This window comes from Chelon labrosus (assembly GCF_963514085.1).
Source record: "Chelon labrosus genome assembly, chromosome: 8".
Taxonomy (NCBI): Eukaryota; Metazoa; Chordata; class Actinopteri; order Mugiliformes; family Mugilidae; genus Chelon; species Chelon labrosus.
In genome coordinates this window covers 9,218,826-9,244,194 of record NC_140358.1, presented here as the reverse complement: position 1 = coordinate 9,244,194, position 25,369 = coordinate 9,218,826, and the positions used below count along the sequence as shown (strand labels likewise).

The 25,369-nt window shown below is 40.8% G+C and overlaps 3 protein-coding genes across 5 annotated transcripts in view; 1 reads left to right on the top strand and 2 right to left on the bottom strand.

Moving 5' to 3' along the window:
• arhgef6 (Rac/Cdc42 guanine nucleotide exchange factor (GEF) 6) overlaps positions 1–11,859 on the top strand; it is a 28,399-nt gene extending 16,540 nt beyond the window's left edge. Inside the window, exons 13-23 of one of the 2 annotated variants that reach the window (XM_084550027.1) lie at positions 458–604; positions 1,842–1,928; positions 2,911–2,992; positions 3,532–3,647; positions 3,821–4,000; positions 6,053–6,073; positions 7,935–8,031; positions 8,452–8,538; positions 8,667–8,766; positions 9,014–9,068; positions 9,337–11,859. In XM_084550027.1, the coding sequence (XP_084406153.1) occupies positions 458–604; positions 1,842–1,928; positions 2,911–2,992; positions 3,532–3,647; positions 3,821–4,000; positions 6,053–6,073; positions 7,935–8,031; positions 8,452–8,538; positions 8,667–8,766; positions 9,014–9,068; positions 9,337–9,459 (1,095 nt within the window). In that variant the 3' untranslated portion in view covers positions 9,460–11,859. The remainder of the gene's footprint in view (positions 1–457; positions 605–1,841; positions 1,929–2,910; positions 2,993–3,531; positions 3,648–3,820; positions 4,001–6,052; positions 6,074–7,934; positions 8,032–8,451; positions 8,539–8,666; positions 8,767–9,013; positions 9,069–9,336) is intronic. The other variant, XM_084550028.1, reaches the window with a different exon arrangement.
• Positions 11,860–12,050: 191 nt separating this feature from the next.
• Positions 12,051–14,888, bottom strand: cd40lg (CD40 ligand). 2 transcript variants are annotated; one of them, XM_084550030.1, is made up of 4 exons: positions 14,644–14,888; positions 14,123–14,150; positions 13,947–14,036; positions 12,051–13,843 (listed from the first exon to the last, which is right to left on the bottom strand). In XM_084550030.1, the coding sequence occupies exons 1-4, from the start codon at positions 14,842–14,844 to the stop codon at positions 13,476–13,478; spliced, it is 687 nt and encodes a 228-aa protein (XP_084406156.1). In that variant the 5' UTR covers positions 14,845–14,888; the 3' UTR covers positions 12,051–13,475. The 2 variants fall into 2 exon arrangements, with proteins under 2 accessions (XP_084406156.1, XP_084406157.1); XM_084550031.1 differs by having other exon boundaries at positions 12,051–13,840.
• A 1,985-nt stretch (positions 14,889–16,873) lies between these two features.
• tmtops3a (teleost multiple tissue opsin 3a) lies at positions 16,874–25,172 on the bottom strand. The gene is made up of 4 exons (XM_084549572.1): positions 24,686–25,172; positions 21,486–21,814; positions 17,450–17,683; positions 16,874–17,355 (listed from the first exon to the last, which is right to left on the bottom strand). Exons 1-4 carry the CDS (start codon positions 25,140–25,142, stop codon positions 17,134–17,136), a joined length of 1,242 nt encoding a protein of 413 aa, XP_084405698.1. The 5' UTR covers positions 25,143–25,172; the 3' UTR covers positions 16,874–17,133.
• Positions 25,173–25,369: the final 197 nt, after the last annotated feature.

Below are 25,369 nucleotides of genomic sequence, written 5' to 3'. Positions count from 1 at the left end.
TACTTTATGTTGCAGGTTACTTGCTATACCTCTAAATAAAGAAGTAAAAACAACGTCAAAAACAAATTACATCCACAGTAAGATAAGATAACATAATCCTTTATTTATTTGCAGTGTCGCAGCACACAATAAAAGGAAAGTGCACACAAGAGTTAAAAAAGTAAAACACCAAATAAATACAAAAAAAAAGAAAGGCAAACACAATAGAAATATACGTATGTGGTCTTCTGGGAGCAGGCAGAGTAGTACAGTCTCACAGCAGCAGGAAGGAAGGACTCCTTCACACAGAAAAAGAATCTTTGCTGCCCTTTACTCAGAATTTCTTAAAGGCAAGAAAGTACAACACAAGTAGTGGCAGGTACAGTAAGCTGTCAGATTTATTTTAACCGGTACGAAAGCGCAAATTTAACCGTGACATTTCATCGAGTGCTTCATAGATTTGTGTTTGTGTGTTCAGACGCAGTGCCAGGACCTGCGGAAGCGAAAGAACCTGGAGCTCCAGATCTTGTCGGAACCAGTGCGCGGCTGGGAGGGGGAGAGCATGAAGAGCCTGGGTCATGTGGCCTACATGTCCCAGGTCCATGTGAGAAATGGTTGCAGTGAGGTGAGAGATCAACTGTTGTTTTTTTTTTTTTTTTTACCCAGCAGGTTGTTAGGATTTGTTTTGTTTTTTTAATCACGAGTCATTCCTTGTAAAACAAAAAAATATTAAGTTAATTTATAAATCAAGACTGCTGGGTACATTCCCTCCCACAAGTCAGATATGAAATAATGGCACAACAGTTTTTTTTTGTCTTTAGTAATTTAAAATATAATTCTTATGTTCTCCTCTTTCTCAGTTCCAGGACTGTGCCATTATTTAAAATTAATGTTTTAAATTATGGCACATAAGGATACCTGCAGGATACTTTAAATACAAATAAAGTATGCCTGCAGATACCTTATTTGTACTTGCAGGTAGATTCGGCTTATAGTCATACACGTTTACATACGTTTTACCAGAGGCACAGACAATAGGCAACCCAGTGCAAGGATTCAAGAGTCTAATCATAGCTCAACTTTTAAATAAAGTATTGAGTAAGTGTTGCTTCGCTATCATTTCAAGATAATATCGGTTCAGGAAGAGCTAGAAATATGAAAGGAGGTCATCTTAGTTTCATTAGGGTGGAAATAAGACACTTTCCTCTGATGAAGCAAACACTGATGCCCATTTGCACATGTGGCTCCATAATTTGCTTCAGAGTTTAGTTCTGAGTCAATAGCTGCTTGTGGGACAGCACACTGGCACATGTAAATTGGTGCCTACATGTCTTATTAGAATCCCAGAGTTCATGAGCTGCGTGCCCTCAAGCTTGTCCTCCTTTGTTGCTAATTTCACTTCTCAAGTGTCAAAACAGAAACCTATGTAGGCTAAACGCCGAGCAAGAAGCCGTCTCCTCTTTCTTGTGTGGTTTCTGTGTAGGGGTCGTCTTTGAATATGTGGTTGGAAGAAAGCCCAAGTCGACATTTGGATTCACCCTCTTTCTTATCTCAGTCAACCACTTTCCAACCACCACACTAGTCGCTGTATTTGGTTTGCAGCTCAAACTCCGTATCAGCTCCTTTTTTATTTTCCACAAGCACATCGAGAATGTGCTTGTGGAAAATAAAAAAAAGCTATAGACATGATTTGGGGTCCGTAGGTGACGACCAAAGTAGATCGGACTTGGTTTTTGACAAGCAACATGACAAACCTTCCCAACAGTGACAAACAAAAGAAATGGCTGCTGATGAAGTCATTTCTCTGCATGGATTCAGTAACTAATAGAACGTGTCACAACCAAACCTTTCATCTCTTGCAGGAAAAAGAGGAGCGCTACCTGATGCTTTTCCCTAATGTGTTAGTTATGCTCTCTGCCAGTCCCCGGATGAGTGGCTTTATTTATCAGGTGAGCTATAGTGTACACAGACTTGTATTTATTAATCCTTAAAATAAACATCTGAGTAATACTTGTTGTCTTTTACGGTGTTTATTGAGCTCAGAAACTTTTTCCACCTTCAGCAGGGGAATTTAAAAAGCTGTCCTAAGTTGAACTGCCTTAGATTTATCTACATCTAGATAAATACACATCCTCTTCAGTACTAAATTGATATGTTCTGTTTCATCTTCTGTGGAAACACTATCTGGGGAAGATAGTATCTTAGAAAAGAAACATTATATAGACAGACTTCTGCAGCCTATTCTTACTTTAGAAGGCATTTTACACAAAAAGAAGCCTTTTGGGATTTGACCCATTGAGATTGCTTCACATAGATGGATGTCTTTGTAATTTTTTTTTTTTTTGACCCATCCAAAACCTATTTCAGAGTATATTATTTTAAGACGAACTTAAAAACACATGAAGCGTTTGCTTTAATGAGCCAGTTTACCCAAATTACATTTTGATTGTTTCTCTTTTGAACATAGGACTGTGATTATTCTTACCACGCCACAGCCGTGGGAGTGAACAGAATTTTAAACTTTTAAACTAAGATTTTTAATGTGGATGATGGTAGCTAGCAGTCCCGGTCCGAGTACGGACAAGACGTGACGGCACCACAAACTGTTTTTTTCCTTCAGTTTACAGTATTCATGTATGTGTCTATTATTTGATTGACTAAAATCCATTTATATTAAAAAATGTTGCTTTGGGGGCAAATATTGTTATGCGATTAAAATGCGATTAATTGAGATTAATTAATTACAAAGCCTCTAATTAATTAGATTCATTTTTTTAATCGAGTCCCACCCATAGTAATTATATAAGATCAGCTGTGCTATCCTGTCCTGACCAAACTGTCCCACATTGTGGTTTAGGTGATAACAAGATTTGCAGTACAGCATCAATAATTTATTTCTCTCCTCCTTTGTTTTTTTTTTCCCCCATTCAGGGAAGACTGCCGCTGACGGGGACCATCGTGACGAGGCACGCAGAAGATGCGGACAATGCCCACTTCGCCTTTGACATTACAGGTTTGCATCTGAAGTTGATGAAAAGGACTTGTATACTGGGGACAGCAGTGTTGTAAACGATATTGTTCAAACATGGAACTAATGGAAAGATTTGTAAAATATCTTGGATCAAGCATCTGCTCCTTGAACAGTTCATATAGGTGTCATTCCAGTCCCAGCTATCTTAATTCATGACGGTACCCTGAAAGAGAGCAGCACGCTTGTGTCTGTACTTTGCGAATAAAGGTATATTGACATTGACTTAAATAAAGCATTTGTTTCAGATAATGTGGTAAACATTTAGCCTTAAATTGTCAATGTCATTTATCTGTATTTGGGGTACCATTGTAAGCCTGGACAAGTTTATCACTTAAGTATTTGATCATGTATTTGTTGCTGTCATGCATTGCTAAAAATGACAAAATGACATCTGTACTCCTCAATTTGGCAGTTGTAGTTGCGGTTGTGTTATCTGCTTCTCTTATCAGCTGTATGTATCGGCCATATGTACTCCAACTTTCATTGAACAAACACTGTGTTCATGTGTTTTTCTGCTGCAGGAAGCATGATTGAACGTATCACAGTGTTCTGCACTAGTGCCCAGGAGTTACAGGAATGGCTTGAAAACCTTCAGCCTTTTACCAAAGGTGGCAGCCCTGCAGGCACAATTTCAAAGGTTAGGTCACCAAACATACACTCACATAAAGTCAAAACAGTACTAAAAGTAAATCCTCCACAAAGTGTGAAAACGGATTCTCACCCTGAGATGACAAACTCACATACTCGTCTTGCAGTGCTCATATACAGTAAAACTCACACACTTGCTTGTCTGCTTTGCTTCCCATATAGAACGTGGATGCCAAGCCACTGAGTATGGTCGGTACCCCGACTCACCTGTCCCACTTGGGCAGCCTCAGCGCTGTCAGTCGCGGGCCCCTGGAGCCACCAAAGATCAGCAAGCCCTGGTCTCTTAGCTGTCTGCGCCCAGCGCCTCCCCTCAAGCCCTCCGCTGCACTGGGCTACAAAGAGGTAGGAGTTTGTAGAGGTGCACAAGCAAACCCACGCCACTTTCTTATGATCAGCCATGCAGCACACCATTGGTCAGGGACCCGAAGAATCCCCCCTCCCCTACAAGTCCAACCCTGGAGGTGGGGGGGGTCAAAAAAGGAAAAAAGGATTTACCACCACCTTAAAATAATGCGTAACTAAAAATGTTGACTGAACCAGCACTGAATCCAGTGGGTTTCCGACAATTAAAAACTGATTCAGCTACTTAGATTTTATATATTACCGTATTTTCCGGACTATAAGGCGCACCCGACTATAAACCGCACCCGACAACTGCTGGTGTTTTAATGTTTAATTACCGTAAGAGTTTCTTCTACCACGGAGGGGATTGTCGGGACAGAAATTACTGTTTGGAAACGCAAAGCGTCCCATTTATTTACATTTGACAAACATAAATCTTTCGATCAATGAAACAAAAAATCAATCGATCAAACTTTCACATCTTTGACATTACAAACAGCATTCGTGCAGTGCACAAATAATACAACGGTGCGCTCTTAGCGCTCTTCCTGCAGTCATAGTAGCCTACCGTCGTAGTGCAGTATAACAAAAAACAAAGCTTACAACGCTTGACGAGGCAATAACGTTAAATGGCTAAATTTAATTTGTTTGTAAAAGTGCTTGCCTGTAACACGGCAGCAAAAGTACAGTAACCCGGCTGCTCAACAAAATAACCAGCGTCTTTTTCGAAAACAGCCAACACAGCAGTAAAGTTGCAGTAACACGGCCGTTTACTGTATCAAAATAACCAGCCTACTATAGGTACCAGAAAAGTCAGTTCTTAATCCTCGTGTCATCGTCTATGACATGATAGTGCGCCCCTGGTGACCGTTAGCTGTAAAAATCCATCCGCCTTTGTATAAGCCGCAGGGTCCAAAGCAAGTGACAAAAGTAGCGGCTTATAGTCCGGAATTTACGGTATATAGTTTTTCACCAGTAAAAAAAACTCCAGTCTTATCCCTAATTTTTGCTACCAGGTGAATCTACTCTGGCAGAAACCTGTAATGTAATGGGTTGAATTCAACTGTGTGACACATATGGATATGTATTATTTTATGGACATTTAATGCCCCCATTTCCAGAAAGTAAGTATTAGGTGAGATGACCTCCTAAAAGTACAATGTCTAAATGAGTATAAGTCTAGTAGTCCAATCTCATCCAGATATTCATTTTTTTTTAAACTTAATTTTGTAATCTGCATACTCGAATAACTGATGCCACTGTTGATGAAGACAACAAACCTTTGTTTATTCATTTCTAATCGTTTACGAGAAATTAAACTGCACGTGGTCACAACCTGACCTGGTTGACAAGCATAACAGCACAGTGGGCGTGCCAGTGAAAGCATGGTTACGCAGTAAATAGAAAAGAAAAGAAAAGATACAGGTATTCTGAGGAAGTGTTTTGGTCACGGAGTATGCCTGGCATTTAAGAACAGTGACTGCACCGGTGGTTTTGAGCTGCTTGTTTTTGATGAGATATGATGCACACACTGTGATCCACGTGGGAGGTAGAAACTGCCACGCATTTATCAGTCAGCACTTTTAAAACTTCCAGTTATGGACTCCTACTGTCTAGAGGTGCGCTGAATGTACTTGATCAGTCAGCCTGTGTCTTGGTACTTTTTTTTTTTTTTTTTTTTTGGACGAGCTGCATTTTAAAGCGGCCTCTAACCCCAAGCACACACATCACCGAACTCATTCTTGTCCATTGTGGGGGCTGACGAAGCAGCAGGCTTGCAGCTGTACGGGTCTTTTATAACCGCAGAGACTGCATGCATACTCGTGAAAACAAAAACAAAAACAAAAAACCACTTTCTTCCAATCTTTCCATTTCTTCATATGTCTTTCTTTTTTTAAATACCCCAAATATTCAACCTATTCTGCGTAGACAAAGAATAGGTGAACAGAAGAGGTGGTGTAAAAATGTTCACCATTAACTCCCTCTATCACATCCTTCTCTCATCAAACACATTCTCCCCTTTTTTCTCTTTCTCCACTCTGCTTTCTTTAGAGGATGTCTTATATCATGAAGGTAAGGTTAGATCTCACTCTGTTTCTGTCTGTGTGTGTGTGTGGGTAAGGATGTGGGTTGGTTAGATGGGATGGGGTTGCCTGTGTGTGTGTGCGCGTGTTAACCCCGGCATTCAGCTGACATGTCATCGCTCTGTTTGCTTCACTCCTCTCTCGTTGTCATCTGTCGGTTTCCTGTTTTCTGTTGCCCTTTCTCGTTCCCTGTAGCAAGTAACTCACTATTTAAGGTATCAGCTAGCTTTCGAAAGGGCTTTCTGGTGCAACAAGTTGTAGCAAATTCTTCTCTATGTGCTATTTTTGGACTTGTAGATGGAGCTCAAGCGAGTCTTTCCCTCAGACTGGAATGCGTTCGCACATTTAAATAATCAACAGACAAAATATGTTGTCATAGTTTAGGTGATGTCCCTTTTTCAGTGGATTTTATATCTTAGGAAAACCTGGTGGGAACTGATGTTTTCCATGTGTGCAAAATAAAACACAGCAACACTAAATTAAATGTGAAGCTCACCCCCGTCGGCAGTTCTTTGACACCATAGCTCTATCACCTTTATAAATCTGCTAAATGTCAGAGGCTTGCGACTTCCTTCTGCTTTCAGGTGGTCGGAAAAAAAACACGTTCTTGAAATCGCTAAAAATCACCAAACACGTGTGCACTGTGTGTGATCTGATGCCAGTTTATTTCAAGAGGGTGGATGGTGCGACACGCAGCTGGTCTTGGCACCAAAAGTGCAGCGCGCCACTTACTTGGCAAACCACTCCACTTCACCTCGCCTTCCACCTGCGTAACACGAGTCCACAAAACACCAAGCCAGTATGGAAAGAACCTTTGCGCTCTGAATCCTGGAGCCTCTTCTAAAATTTTTTTACAGAGGATTCAGTCAGTTATTCCTCCTGATTCTTATGAGAAGAGACGTCAGGTGTAGTTTTGGGGCGCCCCGTGAATGGGTTTACGCTCGTTTTCCAGCTGCGTGTTTGACTAAGCTTCTCAGTTCCAGACATGGCAGAAATGACATCATGTAAATTACTATAAATTATTCAAAAGTTTGCACTGGTTCAATCACATCACCAAGTATTTGTTACACCTCCACTTTTAATGTATTCAGGAGAGGAAACCCCTGCCTTGACTGTTTTTCAGACCTTAAACTCAACTCGGCAGAAAAAAGGGAAACCTTTCGTTCATCAAACCACTCTCTTTTATTGTGGTTTGATGCAGCATAAATGTAAATGATCATTTAAATTTATCAGTGTAAATGAACTGATTAAATGAATTGATAAAAGTCAGTTTCCATGGTTCTATGGAAGTATTTTTCTTCTGTCCTTTCACCTAACAAAAATAAATAACAGTAGAATTCATGTGGGTTCATTTAAAATGACAACCTATGCAAGGCCACTGAAAACCAAACACAACACATTTTAGATCATATTTTGTCACATTTTGATTTGGGAAATTGTTTCCACTTTTCATCGCAAATATGCTCCATATTGATCAGATTGTTAGAGCATCTCCTGTACCCCCAAACGATTTTTTTCTTTTTTTATATGATGCAGGAAGTAAGTCTCGTAAAGAAGTTTTGTTATTATTTCTGCTTTGTTTTTTTGTTTGTTTCGTTACGCCCCGTTAAATCGGGATGTATATCAACCAATAGGTTGCCGTGCCGGTTCAGTTGCAGTCGTCATCACATGCTTGCTGCCTTGTTTGTTGATGGTATTTCGTTCCTTGATGTTGTGTGTCGACACGGGATGCACGTCCCTGTAAGCTTGCATTCTGTTTGGATTGGAGCCTTGGCTTTCAGGTGTGTGTTTCATTGTGTGCATGTGTGTGTGTACAGAGATGTCCTGAATTTTTTATTGCACTCCTTCAGGACTCCAGTAAGAGCCCTCGGCCGATGAAGAAGTTCCTGCCGGGCAACAAGAAGAAAGACCGCAAGCCCTCTGATGACGAGGTTCACATAAGGAAAAGTAGGAATTTTACTTTACTGCAGTATGGAGGGAATAATACAAGCTTAACCTATTTTGCCAAAACGTATACTACAATTGTTGTCTCAGAGATTATAATAAGACTCTTGATTGAAATTTGAGCAGAAGCAAACGTCACATGTACAAGCTAAGCTATTGTTCATATATCATTACATTCATCATCATCACTGTGGTGACAATTCTTTGAAGTGTCCTCACTCAGAAATGCCCAAGGAGCTTATCAGCTTTACATGAAAAGTATAAATGAGTATACACATTGAAAGAGAACCTTTTAATATGGTTTTCAGAATTATTATCTGTGTATATTCATTGTTGATGATAGTAGTAATGTGTGTCACCACAACACCATCTGACGAATGAAACAACGTATTTCTTATAACGACGATCTATGGTTTTTAATAGGCACAGTCGCTCTGGAAGAGGATGCTCAGATACTGAGAGTGATTGAGGCTTATTGCACCGGAGCCAGCCTGCACCAGACAACCACAGGTATGTGTTTGTGCAAGAAACAAAAGAGAAACCGATTATTTAATGTCATTTTAGATTGGATTTCTTCAACGGCCGACACGGCCGTCATTAAAGATTGCCCTTTAATTTGTGTGTGTGTGTGCATGCAGCAGTGCGGAAAGAGTGCATCCCTCAGGTGCTTCTGCCGGAGGAGGAGAAGATCATCGTGGAGGAGATGAAGAGCAACGGGCAGACGGTTATTGAGGAAAAGTAAGGATATCGTTACTGTCTTTCATTTTGTTAACTCTTTGTGTTAATGATTCATAAGTATTTGTAAAGATGAATTTTTTAGATTTAGAAATTCAATATCGATCCTGTTTAGGAATAAATCATCACACACCTGACCTGGTTATAAGCCCAGCCTGTATAACATTCATAGACAAACTGATTTTACTTTCCTGGACAAGGAGCAGCTGCTTATAAAGTAAAATCTATACTTGTCTTGTTTTCCTTTCAGGAGTCTAGTTGATGCTGTGTATGCTTTAAAGGACGAGGTCCATGAATTAAAAAAAGTGAGTAAGATCTTTTTGGGTGTTACAGTTGTTGTGATTAGTCATTAATGGATTGAATGTAATGAAAGTGTTTGACTAAACATTTTTCTAGGTGGAAATGTGGTTTAATGCAGCAGCTGATGACTAACGCCTTTCGGTCGTATATCGGCAGATATTAATAGATCGGATTAATAAAATCAGAACTCATCAGCCTTTTATTTTTTTTTATGCAAATAAAGCGCAAGTACCAACATATCAGCGGCACCCACACCAGACTTATTTCTTACAGGAAAACAAGTGGATGAAGCAGTTTTTGGAGGAGGAGCAGAAGTCTCGCAAAGAGTTGGAGAGAATGGTCCGAAAACTGGCCAAGCAGAAGAATGATTGCACTCGGGATGACGGTAGCCACTGAGCACCTCCATTCAATCATCCTTGTTGCGACTGTGTGTGGGTTATTGGGGGGAGGGGTCAGGGGGGGTCAGGTGTGTGTGTATTCGTGTATCTATGTATCTATGTTGCGTCTCCACATTTCAGTCACACACAGCAGAGTTGGTCTCTCTCTCTCTCTCTCCCTCTCTCTCTCTCTCCCTCTCTCTCTCTCTCTCTCTCTCCCTCTCTCTCGCTACTTTGCTTCAAGTTCTGGACCTCGATTCGACGTTACGATGAAATCTGATCTGTCGTCCTGATCCAGCCTCGCTAGATGAGACTACAAACACGCTTCCTCGTGAAGCCGCTCGGTTGAACCAAGACGTTTCAAACATTCTGCCCCGTGGCGACTGGCACTGTGAACACCCCCCCAGCAAAAGGAACGATTCTGGACAAGGACAAAACACGTTCTCCACTGTTTCTTTTGCTTCAGTTGGAACTAGAAAAGGAGCACGAAGCCATCGAGTCTAATATGTTTTCCCTTGCATGCACGCCTGTTACGAAGGGGACTGATGCTCGACTCCTCATTTCAGGACTTTGTCATTGTCGTATTTTATTCGTCGTAGCGGGGGGAAATAGATTTATTGTGCTTTCACGTGTGACTTGCTTTTTTTGTAACATTCTAAACATTCACACCACACATTTCCAGGCAGTTTATTTTTATTTTATTTTTTTCCCAGCGTTTAAACAAATCAAACAGGTTTAGCTCATCACCTTAAATCTCCAAACCTCGACTTTTTATTTAAAAACTGCATGAATGTACAGTGTTTCTACAGTATGAATTCTGCACCAGAAATGTGATGATCGAGTTATTGAGATATTTAGTCCAAAGCTATCAGGGAAGCAGCTGCTTAAAAAAATAGGAAAGACTTAACTGTGTATCATTTATTATACCAGAGTACGCAAATAATGACAAAGACATTACCCTTACTCTTCTAAACTATATTCAAGAATCCTTTTAACATTTTAAATATATAGCCTTGCTTTATTTAGATTATTTTTTTTTTAAATCTTTATTTATTTTTCACCCAAGCATTTAATTGTGATATTAGCCTTATAGATACAGTTCTGCTGCCTTTTCTCCTGTCCGGAAATTTAATGAACTACACTGATAAATATAGGCGGGAGATAAATCTCCCCGGAGGAAATCGTTATTTTTTTTTTTTCCATTAAAAAGAGAAAAACATTTCTAATGAGTATGCCTCAAGAGGTTTCCTTTTGAGGTCTCTGTGGTTCCAGCAGAACTGAACGAGACAAACATGGAGAATAGACAGAGAAAGATGTATTTGTTAGCGTAGAGCTCAACTGTTCAAGTGCCTCCCGAAGAGGTCGATAAACTTAAAGAAAGTTTAAGACCAGCTGGGACTAAATGTATAATTTATATGGAAAATGTCACAGTTAGTATGCTGCAATAAATCAGTTTGAATGAATCGAGCTTAAAGGGTATATACTGGGTCTGAGAAAAAAAAAAGACAAAACAGGGCTCTGCGTACTGTTTAAAGACGGAAGCTTTTTTTTTTTTTTGAAGGACCCATAGCGGTACATTTCCTCATGAGGTTAAGTGTGTGCACTAATCTAATCTTGCTGTACTGCAGACAAGCATCGAATGCTGTTGAAATGCAATAAGTGACTGCTTTACTGACCGACCTCTGGCTTAGCACCAGCGTGTCAGACCAGATTTGGAGAAACTGCAATAATAAGGAATGAATCAACCCAGTCAGTTAACCAAAAAAAAGGCTCGTGGCATTAGGTCCAGCCACCACACACTCCCATTCATCAGGTTTCTTTTGCCTTTATTTGTTCTCTTGCTATTAATAATTATTGTTTAAACGTCCCTTGTTTTTAATCAGAAGTGATCCAAAACATATATTATTGTAATACTGTACAATCCTGTTACGAAGTGCTGTTTTTGCACGCACCTCTTTACAGGGACTTCAGAGCACTGTATAGAGAACAAGGCAGCACTGGTACTTGCAGAAGTCTTGCTTAAGGGTACTTCTGGAAGGTGAATGCCTGTTTGGGGGTGCTGGAGCTCATCTTTAATGGCTAATCATGTTTGGACACTCTTTGGACACACGCCAGAATGTCTTCAGCATTACTGCTGCTCCCTGTACAGATGTGCGTCTCTGTCTCATCATATGTTTGCTGCTGAGATTAACATTATTGCAGTGTCTGTAAAGACTGTTTTCATTTAGCGCCACATACTGTAGTTTTAAACTCCCGATAGCCTCAGTGAGCACTTACTGGTGGGAAGGCGTTGAACCCCTGTTTCTGAAATTTAATCTCCAGACCACTGTGTGTATTGTTTTTTGTTTTTTTTTTTTTTTTTTTCTGGAAAGATTGTTCTATGCAATTATTGTCGTTGCAAGTGTAATGCTTTTTTTTTTTTTTTTTTTTCTAGATACCCTGTACTTTATGTTTGGTATCATCATTCTTTTATTAAAAGTTTAATATAACAAGCAGAGTTCATCTTCTGATTTTCACCACGTGACAAATGGAAAACTCCAGAGGTTGAGTCAACCACACAGAACATACTGTGTGCTCCTCCATTCATACTGGAAATCCACAGACATGGGCTTTTCCATGCTACATTCGGCACACGTGTGGTTCAGGAATTTGTAGGTTGTTGAGATTCGGTAGCAAGAACCCCTTTTACAGGATGGAAGGAGTGACTAGCATAGAAGACATCCTGTAAGAGTGTGCCGCCTCTGCATCTACACACACTTTCACAGAGATTCACTCTTTCCATGCTCTTGTACTCCGCCACGGTGGTGAAATGAGAAATGAGGGTTTTGCAATGTCTGAGGTGCTAACTTTAAACTTGCGCTGTCTTTTCTTTCTGATGAGTTGGAGGTGGTAGAACTGTGATATTACTCAACATGTTCAGTTTTTTACTTCCAACCTCACACCTTCAGGATGAGATCAACTAGGTCGAAGTGTGAACACTATTTGACTGTGTATCCTGAATACAGGACAGTAACGCTGCGGTGTTTCAGAATGTACTTCTCTGCCTTTTTATACTCTACAAATGTAGATAAACTTGATTTAAGCTTGATTTAAGCTTAAAGTAATGGATTATACAATTAAAATAAGTTCTAGGACTTCGATGAAACATTCATACACCAGCTGGAAATTTATAGAAACCATTGGCTGCCTGAAAAGAAGGAATAAATACATGACAAAGTGAAATGTCAGTTTAGGAGTTTAGAACCTTGCAATGTACTGGTGCGGCCCCTAAAATAATTAAGATCCTCTTCCACCAGTGACAACAGTCTGTTTGATGTGAAATATTAAAGCCCTTCACGGGCGGTTGTCTACATCTTCAGTGATCACATTTGACTATGTGAGAAAATGCATCTTGACGATGTGGTTTGTCGTGTCCCAGAAATGTGAAACCGCAGTGACCCAGACTGACCCAGAATTCAAAATGCCACTGACTTCGCTTTCACAACAAACACCAAAAGTTAAGATTTTATGAGAAGCGCTCACAGAATCCTTTCAACAAGCACTGTTAATACTGGTGAATCTGAGATTTTCCAGTTCTACTAATTCACCCTAAGTCACTGTGTAAGTGGAGTGTTTGCTCCCTTTGCTTAATACCATTTTAAATATTCCACTTTTTCCACATAAAAATGCTCTACACCAGGAGAGGGTAGCTCGCAAGCTTTACAGCTTCTTAACCTGAGAGTGAAAATAATAAAAATAAAATATTTTAAAATGTCTTGTTTTAGTCCAGTCTACATTACTTTTAACTAACTCCTAAAATGGGGCAGATACAAGAAGAAGTGAGAAGAATAGAAATGTTTGAAATTAAATTTTCAAACATTTAATTTCCCAGCCATCAAACAACATGTATACAAATAAATACAGAACAACTACTACTACCACTGAGAAACATTGAATAAATTAAGTCTATTAAAATTAAAGAGTATTCTCAGCAGGTGTAAAGTTTTTCCCCTGAATGAATCTTCATCTTGGGGTCCATGTGCTCGAATCGAAGTCCTATAGTTTGTACATCCCAAAGGTTGTTGCACTGTCATTGTAGTCCACCAGTGAGGGGTTTTGTACCCAGACACTGAGCTGGTTTCCTTTTTCCAATGTGATCAGCCGTCCCTGTGTCGCTGTGCACATGTGAGGGATAGAGCTATTGGTCAGGCTGCAGTAGGCCTCCATCACAGTAATCTCCTTTTCTGTGTCGTTCTTCCTTAGCTTGACCCTGCTGACCAGTGCGAGGAGACTGTCGGTCTTGGAGAAGGTCACCCTGGAGTAGACATAGTAATCGCCAGACACAAGGATTGTCAACCAGCTTTTTTGGTAGTAGTTGATGTCCCTGCGAACTGAGTGCTCAGTATTCCACTGGAGATAATCTGCTGCAGAGACAGAAGAAGATGTTGAACGGATTTGTTTTGCTTTTAACTATGAAATGGATTTTTTGGTCACTTTTTACAGTATTTTCTAAACTAATTTTCTTACGTTTTTTGCTTTGTCGAGTGCCTCGGGCCACTGCCATGTGGGCCAGGGGTTTATAGTATGTTTCCTGTTTTTCTGATGACAAAGAAGAAGCTGCAAAACAGAACACATGTCAGGGACATTGATGAAATTGAGACTGATGAATTCTTCTAAAATACTTAAATGAATCTTAAGTGTACCTGTGCCTTCAGCTGAAAAATGTTTGTCCTGTAAGGATGAAAAAAGTAGAAGATCAGGAACAGGTAGCAAAACAGACTCTCTGATGATGTTTATAATATATGTACAATTAAATGTCTTTGTTGCATTCTTCATGAAATGGTCTTGCTAAAAAAAAAAAGAAAAAGGTATGCTGTGAAAGTTGCACTTCAGCCGCTTGATCAAGAGCATTTCCTGCGCTTCAAGCAGTTGAACTGGCCTCAGCGTGAAATTTTTACACAGAGCAAAATGTGGCGCCCCACACAAGATATAAATAGGTGTTGTTCAAACCCATGTGCAGTTCTGTACACTTTTGTGCGTCATATTTTAGAATAAAACCAATAGTTCATCTGGCAATTGGAAGAAATTAAGAATACATTTAATTTTTTTAAGTTTGTGTTTTTTTATACACTATCTTAAGTAGTGTTGTCCAAAGTATATTTTCATTATCTTATAATATCCCAACTACTCAGTTAAAATCTTCATGTATGTAGAAAATCTTTACCATTTTGTCTTTGCGGTACAGGTAGATGAATCCTCCAAGAGACAGCAACAGATGCATCACCACTACACAAACCAAAAACCGGATCAGAGGCTTGGTTTGGCCGTGTGATGGAAGTGCAGTTGGGATCAGGACCGGCTGATTCCTGCTGAGGCGAGGAGGCACCGGCGGTGGAGCCAGGCTGGTCTGGTAAGTGTTGATCATGGTGGAGAGGAGCGGTGGAACCTAGAGAGGCCTGACCTCCGTGACATCCCATGCGCTTTTGAACTGCTGCTCTCAGGCAACTGAGTTTGTCTCTCGCTACTTCCTGGAAGCTTTGAGCTCTTCAGCTTGCAGATCTGTGACAGGTGTCTCTTGGTGGGTATCTTTGTTTGTTGCGTGAAATGCCTCACTGCTTTTCTTTCCTTTGTGTCAGGTAAATGTTTCACTTTTCTTTTTTTTCTTTTTGGCCAGTGAACCCAAATCTCCATGAGGTGTTGTGAATAAACTGCTATGACGTAGAATTATAGACTTAGACTTCTTTAATGTCCATAAAACTTACATAAAATGGAAAATTGTCTTTGACAGTGGCATAAAGACATACAAGCAACACACCCACATCACAGACAACACTATGCACAATAAATAGATGAATATAATATATAGGTAAAAAACTCTGAAATCAGTCCAGTTTAACCATATTTAAAGTTGGCAACATTACACATAAAGCATAAAGGCTTGTAAACTGAGTGTTCAGTGGTATATTTTTATATGTGGAATTATTTTCTGGTTACCTGGTCAACACAGTGACAACAGAAAATGTCAGAAAATAACACACGTACTTTAAGGAAACGTTTCCCTTAATAAAACACCAATATTCATTCATTCATTCACCCCCTGTTCATAATAAATGAATATAAGATCAGATATTCCTTTAAAACCATCCATTCATTTATCCCACAGTGGGATTAATGTAAGGCTTCAGTGAGTTCTAAAGCAAAGCTGGTTGTATTACAATATTGTCTTTTAATATAGCGGTTGTTTAATTGACGGGAAATTCAGATGGATAAAAAGAAAAGAACGTGGCATGCAAACGCTCAGCTCAACTTGTCTAAGCATTTAGATATAAAACAAGGTCGTCAATCTTTGATAACCATGATGAATCACAGGATATGAGAGCTCTGCTTGGTTTTGGTCTTCTGTAACGATACCCACCATTGCAGCCACACAGTTCGGTGGGGCTAATGTGAAACGTTTCTTATGTGGGATATTTACAAGTAGTGTGCAGAATGTTGCATGCAAGCTGGTTGTGGGATTAGTCGCTTTTAGTCAGCGCTTCACAGTGGTCAGAGTCAGTGAAGCTTTTTGTAATCCACAGGCACTTTGTCATGTGTTTCTTTCAGAGCCTTAACATCCAGATTAAGATCTCCAGGTGACAAGAAAAATTTGTCTTGTTTTTTATTTTATTTTTGTCACTACGGAGAGATCAGGTCAAACTAAAATATCATATTCAGCTCTTCTAAATTAACAAGGTACATTTGTTAGTGTTTGTGTGTGTGTGTGTGTGTGTGTGTGTGTGTGTGTGTGTGTATAAATTGTCAATAAAATCACATTTGAATTTGGGTAAATAATCCAATATATGATTCATGTATAATTTACACACACACGTTAGGAAATGTATGGACCTAATTAACCCCCCCCCCCCCATCCTTATCTCAGAAAGATAGCTATACAAGAACACACACACACACACACACATAAATATATATGTAATGCAGCCATAGGACTATTGTTCATTTTCTTGGCAAATGCCAAATCCAGCCATTTGTTACAACAGCTCACAGCTTCCCCTAGTGGTTATGTGGTTAAAAACATTTCCAGTGTTTCTCATGAGACAGTTTTTTTTTTTTTTTTTGTGAGATATGTATATATTGATGTTACAGGTTAATAATCTGTTACACTGCTGTTCATTTCTCTCACTGAAGTCACATTTTACACAGTGTTGTAATCTAACAACACCAAGGTTCTCATCAAGTGTAATACTGTTATGTGGAAGACAAACTTAAAATGGTCAGAAAACAAAAGCAGGACAAAGTGAGGACAGGGTTTTATTTTATGTAAGACATAAATAACAATCATTGTTTTTTTTGTTTTTTTTTTCTTTTATGCATCTGGATGTTCATGATTCAGATCTCTGGTCTGAGGACTTGATCAAAATGGCAGCAGATGCATTCATCTAGTAATCTGACAGCGGTCCCTCAAAATACATACACGGACAGTTGCATATATGGGAGGTCTGCACATGACCAAATTAAACAACAGTGATAACAGACATTAGACCACATGGCACTGACTTTACTGTACATTCAAAGAGCTGGCCTTTATCTTCAGTGTGAAGTCAACAGCAGGGTGTTGAAGGCAAATGTGTGTGTTTTAGTTGCACTTTGGATTCAATGAAAAAAAACATGAGTTTTTAACTTTTACAGTCAGGGAGTCGAGAAATGTAAAACCTCTTTATGGAGTGTAGTGGACAAAAAGGGTGTGGCGGTCACTGTGCTGGCTGCCGTGGTCCTCTTTTCTCGGGCTGCTGACCTGAGGTTGTGAAGTGCTGAGTGAAGCTTGTCTGTGGCCGTGGAAGAAACCTGACAGCTGTGTCCTCGGAGTTGGGTGCTCCACTGTTTGAGCAGACAGGGGTTCTCCGGTGCACTTCATGAAGGCCACGAAGCAACTGTAAAACTGTAAAAGAACAGAGGAAGTTTCAATCCCAGTTAGCAATGGTTTGCAAAACAAAACAAACAATCTGTGCTTGGTTCATTTTGTCTGGGCTAACCTGGTTGTTGAAGAACACGTAGATAATGGGGTTTACAACGGTGCTGAACTTGGCCAGGATAGACGGCACCACACTTACTATGGGAGTGACCAGTCCTGACCTACCGAAGGTAGCCATCAGTGCCATGATGCCATAGGGCATCCAGCAGAGCATGTAGCAGGACACCATGGACAACACCATTAACAAAATGTGCTGCTCTCTGCGCTGAGCTGACAGCAGATTGATCTTACCCACCTGAAGACAGAGGGAAAAAAAGATCAGAATAAGAGGTATAGAAAATACTGTGATCAATCCAAATACTGCCGTTTAATTAAGATGTGGCGTAAGATGTGATGGACTAACACGTTTCCATGCCTCTTCAGTGTACATTTTTGTGTTTTATTTAGATTCCCTGTCTTGTTTCGTGGCATTCAGTATCATCGTTTGAGACCGATTTAACCTGCACTACATACAGTATGCGTGATGTATAGTTTTTTGTTGCCATCTGGTGGCAGCATCAAAAATGCAAGTATCACCTGTGGCACACAGAAAGGCATGCCGATACGCTCAGCCTTCACTGGTCATGGATCACTGAGATGAATGAATGGAAATAGACAGCATCTTCTCTGAGTTTTTCCTATAGAGTCAAAACCTAACCCACCGGAACAATGTGAAATAAGCTATGATGCCATACAAAATCAACACTTAGATCATTTTCTTTCTCAACACACAGCCGATTCAGTGGTATTCCAGTAAAAGCAATTTGTTGCTGTTTCCATAGAGCAGCAGCTCTAAAAAGATAATGATAAATTGCTAAAAAATGTAATCAACAGAGGACATTCTTACGTTTTGTCCCTAGTGTATCAAGCTCTGTGAGGACCCCACATCTTTTTATTTATAAAATGAAGGCATGGAAGGTTTCATTCCCCTTTGTAAAACAAACAAAGAAAAAAATACGACTCCAAACCAAGTCAAGAAAAGTCACTCTGATCATGACGACACCATTATTTCATAGTTCATAAAAATCCATATGTCCAGCAAACTGTACTTAATGTGTAAAGTCAGTTTAACACCTTTTAATGCCAGTGAGGAATTCCTTATTGTAGCAACAAGCCAAAATGATTAAACTGTTCTTCATATTAATATTTTGGACTATTTATAAGATGCCTAATGAGATAAAATAATGGTAGAAAATGACTGATGAATATGAATGAATCATTCCTGGAGTGCCATGAAGAAGAAAACGACAGTACACTTGAACCCAATTAAAAAAGGGTTTGGTGATCTTTTTAGGGTTATTTAATTTAAATTAAATAAGTTTATATATACATCCAAATAAATGTAAGACTAAATGAAACATCTCCTAATTATTGTTTCCTGTACTGCTATTTTATTTTTTATAGCACATCGCTGACTTAACTTGCTCTCTGTGACATATGACTACAACATCTGGAAGACTCGTAGAGCCAGCATATATGAGTCAGTCACCATAGAAATAAATACACACTGAAAAAGATTACATTTTGTCCAGCATCAGTTTGGTTACATGCTCTGGAGCATTTCATTGCATCCGTACTGCTGGTCTTTTCTGATCTGAGGTGGACTAAAATTAGCTCAGATACATCATAAACCAAACGGTTAAGGCAACTATCTTGTCTGAGTCACCGACTGAGCATGAGCCTCCTCAGTATTGATTTCATACCAGTGCGGCCACCTCTGTGTGTAATTTATGAATGGTGAAGCGTGTGTGCGCTGTGAGGGAAGCTTTTCAGGAGAGAACCTTCTGCTCTTTCTGCTGCACATCTCTCATACACTCAATTACACTTCTTGTATGGTATTAGACCATAACCTTTGTAACTCTGCCTCCATAATCATGTAATAACTGCTGACAACCGTCAATCAGCTAGGTTTTGCATGACCGAACATGTTCTGATCTCCTGATTATATATAATCAGAATCTAAACCACCCTTGCAACTGACTTTCAATAGTAAAACTTAATGCACAGGCTTCCTCAGCTCGGTCAGCAACATGATTAAGGTATTTAGCTGGGCATAGATAACAAATCCTGTGGCACAATATTCATGAATTGGTGACCAAATTGTGCATGGAACAGTAAATCTCAATCGTGTATGCGAGTTCATAGAAGAAACATTACAGAGAGAGAGCAATGTGACAGGAATCTAAATGTGGTGCTGCTGTGGGGAGAAACGAGAGAAAAAAAATATAATAATCAGGCTTGGTCCACACAGGTGCCGTTTATATAAATGTCATCTCTCCCTCCGACGTGTCAGGATAAGTCACCTTTGAGAAGCTGGCAGAAGACGCCACAGACAGATTGCTCTGTTTCTAAGAAAAGCCCACGTTGAGGTTCTCTGTTGGTGCGCAATTCACCGGTACAGTAATCAAGTCTGTAAAGCCCTTTTCTGCTTCGACTCCCTCGAGTCTGTTGAGTTCTAAAAAAAATGGATGTGCTTGCATAAGATGAGGTATCCAATAGAAACGGGTTGCTTGGAGGATAAAAATAGATTGTAGGTAATTCACTGATGGGAGTAGTAGAAGCGAAGAGCATGGAGGAACCCAACGACAACCGGGTGCCCTTAATTACCAATTATTTGTGTGACTGGCAGGTTTATGTAAGCCCCACAAACGCAGGCATGAGTCACTGGAAACTGAGAGGGGGGTCATTGCCCTTGAGAACACAGCCCGACCCCATATACTCCGCTGAAGACATTGCCCCTCGTTCCCTGCTGGATGAATTGATTCTAAGATTGTAAACACAGACCAGTGGCTTCTAGGATTATCTGGTTTGATGCTCCTTGAAATTTCCTTGAAAACACATGATCAAATGTTAGTGGGAGCCTGACAGCCATCACTCAACCTCCGGGCCTCGATCAGATGTCTTAAGAACACCTTGACAGCCAAGAGCCGCAAAGCGAGCCCACTTTAGAAGAGCTATTAAGGCTTCATAGGAGAGCAGATGGACAGTGATAGGCAGCACTTTGAGCACATTATCCAGAGAGAGGTGCAGCTCTGTACGCGGATTCTCCGCCGTGTGTGTTTCATACTGAACATTTGTAAATTGTTTATTGCTGAATATCAACAGAATATCAAATGAAGCTATTAAATGATGATAGACAGGTATTAAGTGATATTAAATCTGAGTTACAATCAGTTTTCACAGATTTTCTATAGAGTGTTCCCAATCTGACCTATCTATCTAGACTGCAGCTGTCACTAACAGTTCCATTTACACCAATCAGGCATAACATTATGACCACCTTCCTAATATTGTGTAGGTCTCCCTTGTGCCACAGTCGTGACTCATCAGAGAATGGACATGGGTCTTCTGAGGGTGTCCTGTGGTGTCTGACAACAGAATGTTGTTAGTGGGGGCCTTTGGGTCCTATGGGTTGAGGGGAGGGGCCTCTGTGGATCATCCCACAGATACTTGATCAGTTCGGGATCTAGTGAATTTGGAGGCCAGGCCAACACCTTGTGCTGTTCTTCATGTTTTTTGGAGTTGCTCCTAAACCATTTTTGTGTGTGTCTGTGTCAGGCTGCATCCCGCTGGGGATGGCTGCTGCCATCAAGGAGTGTCATTGCTATGGGGTGGGGGTGCCTGTTCTGGTCTAGCTATATCTATGCATCAGCTATATATTGTATTTGTATCATGATGAGATTCTTCATGTACGCTTTAGTCAGATGTATGTATCTATGACAGATGTATGTTTATCTGCTCCTACTGCTCTCTCCTCTCTCTGCCCTCTCTCTTTTTCTGTCTCTACTCAGTCAGCCTCGAACAGATGGGTCCCTCCATATGAGCTGGATTCTGTTAAAAGGGAATTTTTCCTTATTGCTTGCTCTCGGGGTTTAAGGCTGGGGTTTTGTAAAGCGACTTGAGATAATTTATATTGTTAATGTTGCTATAAAATACAATTGAATTGAATTGAACAGATATCGTTTACTCATAACCCACACAACTAATATGTCTGGTAATGTGGGTTTTTGTCCCTCGTTTGACACTTCAGCGACGTACTCTGGAATTCATAAACTCACCCTCTTAATGGCAACCAGGATCCGGCCGTAAGAGTAGACCATGAGCAGAAGGGGCAGCAGCAGACAAAAGATGAAGAGACACAACACGTACGACATGCTGGCCGGCGAACGGAGCTGCCACTGGACGGAACAAGTTGTGCCGGGACCCTCTGGCCCATAGCTGCTCCAACCCAGCAAAGGTGGCAACGTCCAAAGGAGAGAGTAGAGCCAGGAGCCTCCGATGCACAGCCAGGCCTTCCTGAAGTCCGAGATGTCCACCTGGGAGGAATGCAGCACTGTGGTGTAGCGCTCGTAGGAGAGAATGGCCAGGGACACCAGAGACACAATCCCTTATGAAAGAACAGAGGAGAAAACAGAAAGAGGATATATTTTTTAAAGCCTTTCCAAGGAATCTTTCCAATTGAGCCAGCAGCAGCTTTACACTTTCAATAATGAATTCATATAAAGTAATGCTAAGACTTCATTTACTTCATAACAAGGAACAGATCTGGGACCTTTCTGGGAATCTGGGAAATTAACTAAATAAACAGAACGCAACTATAAATTTCTTGAGCCTTTATTTTCATTAAAATGAAATAAAATAATACACAGCTGTTTTCATCTGACACGTGAATTTTCTTAATTCCATGTCAGGGTCATGGTATTCCATCCTGACGATCACCTTCCACTCAGCCCTTTCTCTTCCACTCTTTCCAATAGATACTTTTCTACTCGTCGTTGTTGCTACGTTTTGAGCTGAATTTTTCGAATTTTCCTCACTACTCATCCCATACTGTGTCTCCCTTGCACACCGGTCTGATCTGACTCTGATCTGCTTCTCTGACCTGGAACCCTGCACTACTCCCCTCCCTGGACCACACCTCAGCCACTGACTGCTCTCAGCTACCAGCCTGAGCTTACCTCAGCCTGTTGCTTTTTTCCCCTTGCATTTCATTAAATGGTTTGAGATCATTTTTTTCCCTTGTGTGTGTCTGAACTTGGGTTCACCTGTTCTCTCTATCTCAGCAGGACGGTCATAAATGTCTACAGATCTGCAGAAAAACTCCAACATTACTGCCTACATTCTCACCAAGGACCCACTGACTGACTGAGCGGAGCGCAGCTGACTCACAAGTTGGCTCTACTTTGTACAGTTATAGTCACTACAGGTCATGAAGCTGCAGAATTATTTTCCAGTAAACATATTAAGTAGTATTTTGTTTTGCAAATGTGTCCACAGTCAATTCAATGAGACGCAGTTATGGAACAGTAAATCTCAAGCGTGTATGTGCATTCACAGAAGAAGCATAGGCGGTAAGGAGGATCAACGTGACAGTGATCTAAATGCAGTGTTCTGTGGAGAAAATATAAATTCATGTCCACATTTTCTCTGATGGCCAACTCTGTGACCAACTGAGCAGATTGCAGGTGACTCACAAGGTGGCTCTGTTTTGTACAGATATTTTCTACAAGTCTTCATAACCAAGGCACACTGCATAAGCGTGACTTTTACCCAAGCTCCCCTACAAGGATGAATATTGCATTTAATCAAACTGTCCTGAACTGTTCGACGGATTGCCATGAAACTTGCTGCCGATCAGCCTCAGCTGTACTTTGTGTTTGGTACAAATTGGCAAGTATGCTAACATCTTGCTAAGCTAGCATGGTAAACATTGTTCATCATTATACCTTGTTGCGGCATGCTGACATTAGCCTTCACCTCCATGTCAGGCTGTGTTCAGGGTTAGACAGATGAAGAGGTCAAAGGGTCACAGATGAACTAAACCCATCAAATGACATGTTAGACCTCAATCATCCTTACCTCGACACAAGATGAGTAGGATGCATCGGTCTACAGTGGGAAGTAACTGTTACTGCGCATCATGCGGTTGTATGCAATTAAAGAGTTCATATTGTTTTTGAAATTAAATACAGCCTCTGCAGCAAATATACATTTGAAAATGAGCTTTTTAAAATGTACACACACAAAAAAAAAAAAAACAATTGTGTCATGTGCAAAAGTCGGTATCTGAGTAACTCCCACTCTGACTGCTATCACAGCTAAGACATGCTTTTACAGCCAGATAAGGGTCTTTCTGTTCTTGATGTAGGAATTTTCCCCCCACCCTTCCTTGCTGATATCTAGTGAGATATTTTTAAACCATCCTGCGCACACAGCATCTTTAATGTCAGCCTACAGATATTCAGTGATGTTTGGGCCAGGTTTCCGTATAGGTCACTCACTTTCATATCACTGCCTTGACTGTATGATGTAGCATCCATGATTTGAGGATGTTTAGTGGAATCTGTTTTTCTGAAAGTGTTGTGTCTTGGTCTTATAGCTGCTGTCTTGACTCATACAGTCAGCCTTCAATCACGGTATCCCTCTGGTGTGAAGGCATCAGCTTCATTTACAGGTCCTCTGTCATTTGCTGAGAAGAGTCCATGTTTGTTGACCCCTTGACCTGCCTAATAACTCCTAATGGCTCAATGAAAACCTAATTTAATGGAAATCTGAGATTCTATAAGTAGATGGGTGTGTAACTTTCTAATTTGGGTTTATCTTTGGGTTCATTAAATAAAACTGAATTGCATTAGCATTTGATGAATGTTTCATGCTTTTTCCAGAAGAGGCTGATTAACTTTTCACTTGACTTAAGCAGCAGCTTGTCAAGGGATGCACAGATATTTGCATGCAAATGTATTGTTGTTATTACTGTTCCAGTTCTTGTATTTCACTTGTGTATTTCTCCCCTATACTGCATTATACTTATCTTCTGGAGGGTACCGTTGGGACAGGCAAAGCGTAATTGTTTTGGGGCCCCATGGAAAAAAAAGGGGCCGCCTTAATGGTTACAATTTTTTCATATTTTACAGTACTCCACAATCCCCTCCTAGGGGCCCCCTTCTATCCGCCCTAGAACAGATTTCTGTAGTGTGGACTGCATCTAGGATTGCCTCTGCTTCTCCTACTATACTGCAGAGAATTTACTTTTGAATGGGAGTTATCTTACTCGTTATGCTTGTCTGAAAATCAAAATGACCATGCCTTTAGTGGTGCTTAAATCTTATCTAGATACTCCTGAACAGACACGCCACAGATTTGGACAAAATCATCACTACACAGTGTGTTTTGCTGTGTGTTTCTGAATTCATCGTAAAAGTGTACGGAAAACAAGTGTAAACAAGACCAAACGTACTACTTTTACACTGCAACTCACCAAAGAGGGAATTGGCGAAGCCGTACCACTTACAGCCGTACTCTCCAATGAGCCATCTCCCGTGCAGGCTCGCAGCGAAACTAAAGGGCGTCCCGAAAACGCACACGAGGATGTCGCTCAGGCTGATGTTCAACAGGATGAGGTTGATGGGCGTCCAGAGGCAGCGAAACTTGGCGAATATGAGCAGAGTGAGAAAGTTGCTGAGGATTCCCGCCACGAGGATGAAGCCGAGACATACTGCCACCACCGTGTGGCCGGTTCGGCTCAGCCCACCCGGGTTCTGAGGCGCCGTGGAGTCCCCCGGGGTGGCGTCGGTGCTGAAGCTGGAGCCGGAGAGGGAGCTGTCGGTGGTGCTGAAATTGCAGCCGCGTGTGTAGACGACCATAGCAGTGAGACGAGAGAGGGGAGCTGGAGAGGAGCTGGACACGCTCAGCAAGCAGCGCAAAGTCTTGCTCATCCCCGATACAGGAGCTCTGCACGCTGACAGGACCGGCGCAACACACTTATTAGAGTGTGGAGAGAGTTGAGTGCCCTGTGAACTTCTTTATACCTGCTCTCCTGTAACGCACGCAAATACCCCCACCCCACTCACTGGCGATTTCGTCTTTCTTCCTTAGAATCTCTCAAGTTATTATAACGCTTTCTTTTGCACACAATGGCTGTGCGTAAATGGAGTACATCTCC